The 12,123-nt window shown below is 39.3% G+C and overlaps 1 protein-coding gene across 2 annotated transcripts in view; it reads left to right on the top strand.

Annotated features, from left to right (window-relative positions):
* arap2 (ArfGAP with RhoGAP domain, ankyrin repeat and PH domain 2) overlaps positions 1 to 12,123 on the top strand; it is a 130,621-nt gene that overhangs the window by 102,474 nt on the left and 16,024 nt on the right. For both annotated transcript variants that reach the window (XM_008435470.2, XM_008435469.1), the window contains exons 24-26: positions 2,345 to 2,422; positions 8,741 to 8,815; positions 9,290 to 9,407. In XM_008435470.2, coding sequence (XP_008433692.1) covers positions 2,345 to 2,422; positions 8,741 to 8,815; positions 9,290 to 9,407 — 271 coding nt within the window. The remainder of the gene's footprint in view (positions 1 to 2,344; positions 2,423 to 8,740; positions 8,816 to 9,289; positions 9,408 to 12,123) is intronic.

Genomic DNA, 12,123 nt, shown 5'->3' with positions numbered 1-12,123 from the left:
TTTTCTTGTTGAATTATGAACACTGACCTTCACCGGGGCAAGTGAGGCGTACGGTGCTTTAGCTGCCATTTTAGGTTATTTTCTGACTTCCTGTTTGAATCGTTGATGGGCGCCTGGAATAACTTCCATAGGTCACCCCTCTCACTGTAGCTTGCTGGATCCCAGGCCTCACAAATGACTTTGCAACCTTACCTACACGTATATATGTCGACAACTTTACTTTTTGGTTTGTTGTGACGTGTGAATCACAGGTTCTATTTGCGGGGATTTCTTGACTCTGCAGGTCTGTCAGTTCAACTCAAACTTATCTCAGATTACCTTCCCCCTCATAAATAAAATCATGATTTGAACTTTACTTACTTGCTTAATAACATAATTTGGCACTCATGTTTAAATGCATGCCTGCAGCTAAATGTAAATATTTTCCAAATAAAAAATGCAGATGATCCTATTGCAGCTGCAGTATGAGCAATCAGTGAAATGGTATGCAGCAATTTAACATCTGTGGCAATATAAGTCGCAGTTCTGCTTTCAAATGAAAGCAAATGGAAACTTTACAAAGCATGAAGCACACTCAGCCGGATGTATCGGACCAGAGTTTGTCCTGACAACAGAAGCAGAGATAAATCAAATATCTAAATAAAACCATATTGCAAATCTAAACCGAGCTGCAGTTATGACTTTATTTACACTCGAGCCATCTGGGGAGCGGAGCTGTTGCTGCCACGTCTCCAGGACTCTCGTGACTTTTTGCCGATGTGTAGATGAGTGAGAGACGGGGGCACAGGATCACGCTTACCCTTGCAGAGCTAACACGGCTTACGGGATAAGCGGCACCGAGCAGCTGCTAATTCCCACGTGGAGTTTCCCAATCTTTCTCTTGTTTAGATGTTACAGGAGAAGCATTCGCTCCAAATCGGTTCGAGACGCCATCGTTCGCATGACAAATAGCCATTAAGCTTAGAGTGAATGCACTCGATGTGACATAAAAAGAGAGGAGACGTCTCAGTAATTAAGCCTCGGGTTTGTGCCGGATGTCGTCGGCAGACTCTTATTATCAGGCCCAAACACACACGACGAGTTTGAGAGTCCCCCCTCCCCATACACCCCCTCCATCTCCTCCCCTCCCGCCATCTTCTCCACCATTTCTATGACTCTAACAAATCGAATTGTTCTTTGAAAATGATAATGAAGTTTAAGAAAAAGAAAAAAAAAAGGAAGAAGTTGGAAAAAGAAATGTAATTTCCCCCAACAGATCTTTATGAAAGCAGACTATTCAGCTGGAGCTGAGCGGTATCAAACATTTCCAGCCCACTTTTTACTTCAGAAATTAGTTTTCGGAGGTTTTTCCTGAATGACCTGCTTCTGCTGCTAGAATTTTAAACCTTCCTCTGGGTTAGACCTGCTCCTCTGCTTTCTTTTTACTGTGCCTTGCAAAAGTGCTCGCACTCCCTGGATGATTCACCAAGGCTTTGTAGATCATGATTGTGCTGAGAGGAAAAATTATTCACATGTTTTTTTAATTATACACTTTCTTTAGAAAGAAATCTGAAAAGTGTGGTATGCAATTGCACTCAACCCACCTGCTACTAGCACTTTGCAGAAGTGAATTTCCCTGCAGTTAGCTTTCCATGTTCTTTTCAACTCTGACCAGCCGTCCTGCTTATGAAAATCACCCCGCTGCATAATTCTGCCATCACCATGTTTCACAATGTGAAACATGGTGATGGCAGTACTCAGGTCAGTGTTTCGCCACACATGAAGTGTGGCGAAAAAAGGACAGATTTTGTCAGTTCTTTTGTCAAAATATTCTTCCACCTGACCTGTGGATCTTTGCAGCTCCTCCAGAGTTACTGTGGACCCTTCAGTTTGATAACATACCTCTATTTTAACTACTCAACTTTATTCCTAACTTATCTGCTGCGTGTGTGTTCTTCAAGATGCTGTTTGTCTGCTAAATGTCTCTAACAAACCTCTTAGTCCTTCCAGGAAAAGCTGCATTTTATGATAACTGGCAAATTGCGGGACTCTACTGACTAGGTGACTTCTGAAGGCAACAAGACATACTTGTTGCCTGTATTTAATTTAGGGGTGTCAAAGTTAAAGTGGGGCTGGTGACAGATTCAAAGTCCGGAGCTCACTGTAAACGATTCGCAAACCACGTCTCGTGTTCTTTCCACTTCACGATCGCACACTACTTTGTTGCTTTATCACCTAAAATCCAAATGGCACACAACGTCGGGCTGAGTGCGTATTCCCATCAAGCGAGTACAGGTGTCTTAAATGGGAGCTGTTTTGTGTCCGATTGTGAACGCTGATGTGTTTTCTGTTTTGCCTCAAACAGGTCAATGAAGACCAGGTGCAACAGATGGAGACGGAGAATAGCTTCATCACACGCTGGAATGAAAAGAAGGACGCAGCAGTAAGTCGACCCACACAGTCCAGATAGAACCGCGTGTTCTGGGTCTGCAGGAGCCGCTTCTGGGTGTGTGTGCGTGCACATCGATTTGCCTGCATGCATCATGGGACTCAAACGCGGGCTTCATTTTTCTGTTGTGTGTGTGTGTTTTTTTTTGTTTTGTTTTTTTTCCTAGCCGAAATGAGCAGGGGAGGCAGAGGGAGCAGAAGCTGGGATTTTGTTCTCGTTGACCTTTACAGCAGGTGCTTTATGCCTGAATGACGGGGGGAGGAAAAAAAAAACCCTCTTGGTTTAGATAAGTTGGTGGAAAATTAAATCCCGTGGTGCCCCCTTTGCAGAAATCAGAAAGGAGTTGTTTATGAAGGCTTTCTGCCCCCACAATCTTCCCCTCCGACGTGTCCGTTCTGTTGAGCATGTTGGGCCTGAGGGCTACTCAGAGGAGAACTACTGCAGGTAAAAACTACACAAACTAAAGAGGATGTTTAGGTTTTTATTTAAAGTTAAAAAAAGGCTTCAAAATTGGAAAGTACATAACGTGTTTTTTGTTTTTTTTTTTGGTTAAAAAACCCCCCGTTATGAACGCTTCCTCTTTCAAACAATGGAGATTTCTGGAAATGTAAAAGTTGTCTCGCCTACATTAAGTTAGTTCAGCTTGGTGCCCGTGTTTTAGGGATGAATTAGCATTCTAAAGTGAAGCTCGGATTAATTTAATGCTACATTAATCATCTGACTTTACTTTTTTCTTTGTCAGTTTTAATTACTCGCTGGCTTTGTTTCTACCTTGGTGTTGAGGAGCATGTGTTCAAAACGGGGATCCCGCACATTCTGAAAAGTTTTGGGTTTTAGGTATCAGTATTTTCCAGGTCTGGGAAAATAAGAAACAAGACCAGATGTACTCATGTCTGCCATTTTTTTCCTCCTTTGCCACCTTCTTTTGCATCCTTCCTTCTGTTCTTCCTTCCTTCTATGAGGACAGATTCTCCCTTGAGTCACCATTCCCTTTTTCCCTCCCTCCTTTGCTTCCTTACTTGTATACTTCCTTACTTCCTTTGGTCCTTTCTTTGTTTGCTTCTTTTCATTTCCTCCACTCTTTATCTCATTTCCTCCCTCCATTGCTTGTATCCTTCCCTCCTTGTAACCTTACTTCTGGTCCTACTGACACGTTAATCCTTTCTTCTTACCTGCCCTCCTTCTGTCGGTTCTTCCTTCCTTGCATGACTTCGTGTGACTAGAGCCCAGACTGACGCTGTGCTTATTTGCACTAATTCAACCTTGCTTTCTTCTTTTATAAAAACACTTTCTATATTCACCTTTACATTAAGAACAAAAAAAAACTTCTCACAAATTACATAAGTATATTTATATTTTAAATGTTCATTGAAAGCAAAGTAGAACTTGTTTGTATAGAATTTTTACATTAAATATTAGTCGGGACCAAAGCCACAGACTGAAATGCATTTTTTTTTCTTTTTCTTTGCATCCTTCCATTTTGCTGCAGAGCATCTCCTCGCCACTCGTCTGAAAATGCGATAAAAGTTTATGACAATGTAATTTGCCACCCACAGGTTTATAAAGGTTGGACTTGCAGTGCTTTCCTATTTATTTATAGTGTGTCTGAAGCCTATATATAAACTGTCACATAAAACAGAACTTCACTTGGCTTCTTTATTTTAATCACTGATTTACTCGGCTGTGGGGGTTTTTTTGTGATTTTTTTTGGACAGAAAACGATAAATGATTATATTTCAGTTTTAGCTTTTTAATTTATCTTTCATTGGAGCCATTATCGAGGTCGAGGTTTTTATGTAAGGCCCTCAAATTTGTGCCGTTTTGTCTCCTGAAGGTAAAACAATCATAGACGTGAGAGCTGTTTTTCTGCTGCAATATTTCAGCAAATGTTGTAAAATCATTTTAATTCCTGATGTAGCTTTAACAATCACATTAATCAGTGTTTTCTTATGTTTTGATAAAGATGTTTATCATAATAATGTAACACCGCACACATGACTACCAAAACAGTGAGTTTTCAATTCTGATTTTGTCATGTAAAGTTATATATTGCAGATCATTATATATGTTCCATCTTTAGATTGCTTGTTGTCCTTTAGGGTAGGGGGTAGTTCCAGTTCATTCAACTGTCTGCAGCAAGGGGGCGCTGTGTAGCTCAGTTGGTAGAGCGCATGCAGCATGTGCCGAGGTTGCGGTTCTGGGTTTGATTCCCGGTGTTGGGAATCTCTCTCATCCTGTCCAGGCCACTAGATCCTGTAAAAAATTTTTTTTTTAAATTCTGCCTCAAGAAACTTGCTTTAAACTCTTAAAAGAAAGCGTGCATTACTTGATTTTATATAACTAGAGATTTGCATGGTCAAGCTCCTGAATAAAGCCTCTGCGCCTCAGTGAAACCATTCGGATGTGGATAGAATAGGTTTTTTTTTTTTTTTTAAGAATCTTCAGCGCTGACTGGATTGCTGAACTGCAGCAGTTTTTAAGTGCAAGGTCATGCTTCTGGGAATACGTTTTTAAATTATTTTAAATTATTTTCCTGTTCCAGGTTGCGTCCTTTAATTTGGAGGACGCTGTACTGGTTTTTAAATATTTAACCACTTTTGTAATATATTATGAAGCCAAATTCATACTCGTACCGGGAATAATTCCTACTAAACTGTGTATTGCAAAAAAAAACAAAAAAAAAATATCTACTGAAGTACAAATCTGGATAATTGGCTTACTCCTACTTAATTTATTTAAACCTTCCTCCCTCAGATTTCTTATTGTGGGCAACATCCGTTTCTCTCCCTCATACAATGTGGAGCATCCAGATGCTAACACTTTGTCTTTTTATTTCAGATCCAGCTTGGCAAGCAAAGTGATTTTCAATTATTCAGTTTCTCAACAAAAATTTTTGCAAAAAGTCACAATCAAATTCTCTAGGGAAAAAAAAGAAACAAACAAAATCCAAATGAGACATTAAGTCGCTTTTATTCTTTACTTAGTTACCTCTGAAGCTGTTTTGAGTTGCTCAGTTAGGCTGCACTTACACTCAGCTGCACGTCCAGCTAAGTGCTGACATGCCATGCCAATCTTCCATTCAGTGTTATTGTAGCCGTAGAGAAATATTAGAGCAGTGCTTGTGCAAATGTTGATTCATTGGCAGTTGTCTAAATATTGAATCTGAACCACCAATTAGGAATACCGTCTGGGGAGTACATCTAGAGATCTTCGACCTTTTTGGACTGAAAGGTTGCTAAACATGTTGCAGATTGCTTCCTTGTTGGCCTAAAATTTTGCAAACAAATTTTAGTTCTAAAGTTCATTCAAGCAAATCCAATAAATAGTTTTGAAATGTTTATTTAAATTTTTTGGTGGAAAAAAAAGGTAGACAATCCAGCAAGACTTTTTTAAATAAGTAAATAAGTACTCCCCCCCCGGGATCATTTATTTACCACGGTTGTATGAATTGAAGGGTTTTTAGCAGCACCATGCAGACTTTGACTTGACCACAAGATTTTCATTTTATGTTGTCAGAGATGAATCCATTGGTGTGAATTGGTTTGTTGTCCTGCTGCTCTACCCAAGTGTGGTTAAGATCAAATTTCTGACCTGATGACCAGAAAACCTCCTCCTGTATTTTCGGGATATAGAGCAAAATTCATGGCTTCATCAGTCGGACCTAAAGCAACAAAGCAGACCCAGAACACGACGGTAACACTGCCAATTTTGACTCAAAATTAGTTTTATTTCGGCTTCTAAAGGTTCCAGTACTGGCCCATCCGTCCACAGAATATTTTACCAAATGTCCTTTCAATCGTGAGCAGCATTTTTTGACAAAAGGAAGCATTTCTTTCGCATTATGTAATCATGAACACTGATGATGACAAAGTTCTTCAGATGTTCTTTTTGAGCTCTTGGATCGAGTCAGTGATGTACTTTTGGAGCGATTTTGTGAGGCCGGCCAACCTTGATGAAGTTTGCCGCTGTTTCAATTTGTAGATAATAACGCACATACTCTAATAACTCTTAAAAAGAAATAAAAATAATGTTTTAGCAAAGGGGGTAGTTTTGTTTTTTACACTGGGGCCAAGTTGGGAAGGTTTTGATCTTTTTTTCTTTTTTTTTTCTTTTTTTTTTTGTCAATTAACATTTTCTTTTTGTGTTCATCAGATTGTCTTGGTCTAATTTAACAATTGGTTTGATGTAATGACACAATTAAAAAGTGACAAAAAAAACAGCAGAAATCCAAAAGGAAGCAAACACATTTTCACAGCTCTGTATTCTGCAGGCCAGGTCCTGAAAGGTTCTGATTAATGGAAGGGAATGGGCAAGCATCCTTTAGAGGACAGGACAGCTCGGCGTACAGTGAGGAGTAAAGTGAATCAGCGACATAATGAGGAGCAAGGCAGGTGCCATGCCTTTTAAGCTCTAAAATCGATAACCTGCATTCACGACCAGCACGGCGTTAGCTTTAATTAACTACAAAAATGCCTTGATTCTGTCTAATTTCCTTCGCTCGCAGCGCCACAGATTCAGCGGTCTCAAAGAGATCTTGCGGCCTTCACACAAAACGTGAATAGAAAGGAGAGAGGGAAAAGAGAACAGAGCGTAACAACGTGGCTCCATATCCGCATGTGACATTTTCACAATTACAGCTTTTTGCTCCATTGGTTTAAATGACTGTAATTTCCGAGTCATTTTTGGGCCACAGGAGTCAGGAGGGGCCCTATCCCTCTTATTATAAGACAGCTCAAGCCATTAATGGACCTTGGTTCACCTGCCCATTGAAATGACAAAGGGAATGTAACTGCAATTTCAAGGTAGCTAAGGAAAAAGGAACCTCTTCATGCTCACTTAGTTCTCCATTTTTCTGGCGAGAGAGATTTCCAAAGTCCCCAGAACCTTGGAAACACGGCATCGTTGTCTAGAATACAACTTTATTAAAAATACGTATTTGACTTGAGGGAATTTTAAGCCGACACATTAGGAAGGCGTGTCGGCATTTATGCAAATGAATTACTGTTTAACAATGGCAGTCTCCATCAGCTACATGTACATTTAAACCAGGGATATTTTGATCAGGTATTTTTTTTGTTCCTTGAAAACAGTGGTCACTGAATTGAAAACGTGTAAGATCACACGACTCGGATTTGTTCGATTTCTTGCAAAAGAGCAGAGAGCACCAGTCAAGACTTCAAGTTATTGAAAAAGATTCAATTGTAATCAGAATATCTGAGAGCTTCTTCCACCCACTTTTCATTCATTAAAATCTAGTAAGATCCTCATTAGCTAAAATCCTGATTATAATTTCTTTAACAAACAATGAAAAGGGAGATGATAGTGGCCAAGCTGGTTGTAGATGGGGTCATGCAAAAGCATTAGAACTCCTTAAAACCACAATATTGACAGACTGTTATATGGTTGAACATATTTTGCTGTGGTAAAAGAAACAAAATAATGGTAGATGACACTGAGTCAAAGCAGTGAGAAATTGTGGAATTGACTATTGAGCATATTCTGTGTGTTGCAGGTCTCTGCTCTGACTGAGACACTGTTTGTCAGCTTCATTCGCCTCCTTTTCTCTAGGCTTTATAAACTAGCACTAATGTAGCAGAGATGAAACGACCACCATGGTGAAATGTAGGATTAGAAATTCTTACTACCATTTCAACATGAAGTAAACATCCAGATTGCTTTATTTTTTTGTAAAACATGATTCTTCTGCTCTTTACGTGCTTTATTCTCCCGCTCAGCTGGATCTGACTTCAGTAGCTTTAGCGTTCAACGTTTCCCTAGCTTCTTCAACAGTGAACCCCCCCCCGCCCCCCAAAAAATCTTTTTTTTCATTTATTTTCATAAACCTACAAATTTTTAAACACCTTTTATTTATTTGACTTTTTAGGTTTTGTTTCGACCCGAGGGTCTTTATTGACCACAGGGCCATTTTCTGGCACTTAACCTTTTTTTTCCTGTCATAACAAAAGCAGGGGAGCGAACACACGCGTCTTCAGGCGTGCCCTCTAAATCTCCTCAAACTCAGCTCGCTTCAATGTGACACTCGAGTGAAGATTTGTACTTGGATTGGAGCTTTTGACCTCTGCCCCTTCTTCTTTAGTCGGTTTGGCTTTTTATCCACATTACATTTTATTTTTCCTCCTGCTTTGAAGAGAAGCCCTCTGGCTCTTACAATTACTTTTAACAATTTCTCTCACTCTTCTCTAGTTTTTCCGCTTTACTGCGTTGGAGCTGAATTTCTGTAAACAAAGCAACAAATCACTTGACTGATGCAGTTCCCCCCCTCTGCCCCCCTTCCTCATCCTTTCTCTCCAGTTCTGCCCAGCAGGGGATTTGATCTTCGAGGTGTATCTGGAAAAGCGTGAGCCGGAGCAATGCTGCTTAATAAAGGTGAGCGTGTGTGTCTTATGCATAGGCCGCTGCTTTGTGGAAGCCCCGATGTAAAAGGGCGGGAGGGGGGAAGTAAGAGAGAGCAAGAGCGGATGGAGGTTGTCGAGGGTGAAAGAGTGGGCTGAACAATAAATGGAGGTTGATGGAACAAGGCTGAGACATCTGTGGTTTAACCTGGTGGGATTACTGCCACTGAAATGAATCAAAAACAAACTAATCAAAGAAATCTGCTTAAATTGTGCAAGTAATTGCGTTTTCCGTGGGGCGCTGGCAGTTGAAGGTCACAGACTCCAATCTAATGTTTTCCGCAATCCTTGAGAGGGTTTACGTTCAGACAAAAGCTGCAGAGAAAAGAGAAAAGTTTGGTGGCAGTTTTCTCCTTGTTGTACAATGAATCAATTTGCATAAATCCATGTTTTTTTATGGTATTTTCTCCTTGTGATACTTTTTTGTTTTTGTTTTTGTTTGTGGTAGCTCTCTCCAAGTATGCGGTCCTGCGAGCTCGCAGAAACTGCGCTGAGTATGAGAAACGACACCTTTCAGGCAGATGACTTGTGGACCGCCTTTGAAGTTATAGAAAATGGAGAACTAGGTATGCAAGATTTTCAGTTTTTTTTTTTGTTTTGCTTATTAATATCACTCTAATGGTGCAATTCGGGTTGCATCGTATTAAGGGGTGCTTGATATGACTTGTCAAATAAATTTATGCGTTCTAGAAAAAAAGGCTTAGAAGAGCAAGGAAGTCAGGAAATAAACAACTTTGGCATAAAAAATGACACTTTTTATTTAGAACAAAGAAGAAAAAGCTCATTTTCTTTCAAATGGGGTCTAATTTGACTCCAATTACAAAGCAGAAACTTTGGTTCAGCTACAATTCAAATAAGTGGAATTCATTTATACAGTATTGCAATGAAATACTGTAGTCATATTGAGATCAAAACTTATGTACAGTTCAGTTCATGCTCATTTATAAAACATGTTTACATCTAAAAGTATAATAAAATCTAAAAACACAATAATCTTTTATCATCACATTGCTGTATTTTAACCAGAACCTTTTTGTATATGAGTCCATATTATATTATAGTTTCTTTAAATACATTTCACTGAAAATCTCAGCTAGGCCTAAGTTACAGTGCTGTGTAAAAGTATTTCCCCTTTTGCAGATTTCTTCAGTTTCTGATAACTTGACCAAATATCAAAATGATTTACTTCTTTCCATTAACATATAAATAACATATAAAAGCTTTTAAAAGTAACCTGGTCTTATTTTGGAAATGGTTTTAGCCCACAGCTTTGGAGAGTGAAGTTCAGTTTCACTCGCCACAGCCGTGCCTGATTACTATGTGACCTTTAGGATAATGAAATTGCTTAAATGGGATCTGTCTGACAGCATAAAGTCAAAAAGCAAGGCATTATGCCCATATTAAGAAAAGTAAATAAATCAAGAGGAGAAGCAAAGTCGGTGACATTTATCATTCTGGAAATGGAGAAAACGTGGAACGGTACTGAACCTGCGATTGGCTGACCAGTTCCCCAAAAGTGCGACAGCGACTCATTCATAAGATTTTAAAAGAATCCAAAACCAACATCTAAAACACTTTCCACAGTTAAGGTCGCTATTAATTGACCTCAAACGGTTAGGATTCAATATTTAGAAAAAAATTATTATTGTTCTTATCAATGTCAGTCTTGTCTTTTCAAGTCATTACATGAAACCGTAGTCTCATAATGTGCTTTTCATTCGCATGTTTTTTCAGTAGCCCTCTTTGTTTTTTGCACCTGAAATATAATTACAAAAATTGCTTTCATGATTAATTTTGTCAGGTCCTGCAGTGTTTGTTTTTTGTTTTGTTTTTTTTGCTCGAAGCACTGCATGAACTTTTTCCTCGTGCGTTCTGCAAACCTGGGCTAAGGACGCTTAGTCAATGCTGAGATATTTTGTCAGGGACAGCAGGATTTCCTCCGCTTTGAATACTTGGTGCATTTATAAGACCGAGCTCCTTTGGAATAATGTTTAAGAGGGAATTGCAACATTTTTGGAAATTTACATTTCCAAAAATGTAAATTTCCAAAAATCTTTGTTTTAATTTTTTTAAATTAAAACATTTTTTGTAATTTAAATGGTGTTAGAGCCGAGTCGACTGCTTCAATAAACTGATGCCTGGTTTGACTTTTAAAAGATTATTTTGTGCCTATGAATTATAGTCATTCTGAGGACTTCACATTGTTTCTTAAACTTAGTCAACTTATTACCTTATGTTGTAACTCAAGGGCAAGATTTACAGCACACATGCAGTTAGTCCATTTTATTTAACTATTAAGCAAGTAAGCAACTGGGTAGCAAAGTGCTAGTTAATGTGCACAAAGTGTTAAATCACCCAAGATTAAAAATGTGTATAAGGTTGGAAGATCAATATGAAAACATATATATAACTCAAGTCTGTGTGTAGATACAAATATAGATGCATAGAAATGAATTGCATAGTTTATACTGGATATGTTGGATCCAGGCTGGGGCCTGGATTCAAACGGGTCTCCCGGGTGAAGACTGGTGACTTATCCATTGAGCTATACAGACAAAATGGCAATGGTGAACCAACCAGACATTGTGGTGGTGGATAAACAACAGAGGAAAGCTGTTGTGGTGGATGTAGCAATACCAAGTGATTACAACATCAGGAAAAAGGAGCACGAGAAACTGGAGAAATACCAGGGCCTCAGAGAGAAACTGGAAAAGGCCTGGAAGGTGAAGACCACAGTGGTGCCTGTGGTCATCGGGGCCCTCGGGGCAGTCACCCCCAAACTGGAGCAGTGGCTCAAACAGATCCCAGGAACAACATCAGACATCTCAGTCCAGAAATGTGCAGTTCTAGGCACAGCCAAGATACTGGAGGAACCCTCAAGCTCCCAGGCCTCTGGTAGAGGACCCGAGCTCAGAGGATGAGAGATAGAGAGAGAGGTAGAAAGAGAGAAAGAGAGAGAGACTACCCGCGGAGGGTGAGAAGGGAATTTAATAAATAAAATATTTGACACAGTGCTATCAGCTGCTGTGCAAATGTATGTAGACCTTATTAAACACATCTTTGAAATATTCTTTCTTTCATTACTGTTACATTTAATAAAAAAAGTATTTTGGTCATGTTAACAGACCTACAAGCTTTGGTCCAGTTTACCTTCAGACAGCGAGAGAAGACAAGGTGTCAAAAGTTGACGAGTAACTACTCTGTAGGTCTGAATAAATGTGTAAAAATACGATATTGTTTGGAATTAGAACTATTTTTCTCGCTCCATCCTCAACATATGCA

Source organism: Poecilia reticulata, linkage group LG18, assembly GCF_000633615.1.
Source record: "Poecilia reticulata strain Guanapo linkage group LG18, Guppy_female_1.0+MT, whole genome shotgun sequence".
NCBI classification, from domain to species: Eukaryota; Metazoa; Chordata; class Actinopteri; order Cyprinodontiformes; family Poeciliidae; genus Poecilia; species Poecilia reticulata.
This window is presented reverse-complemented; position numbering and strand designations above follow the sequence as displayed.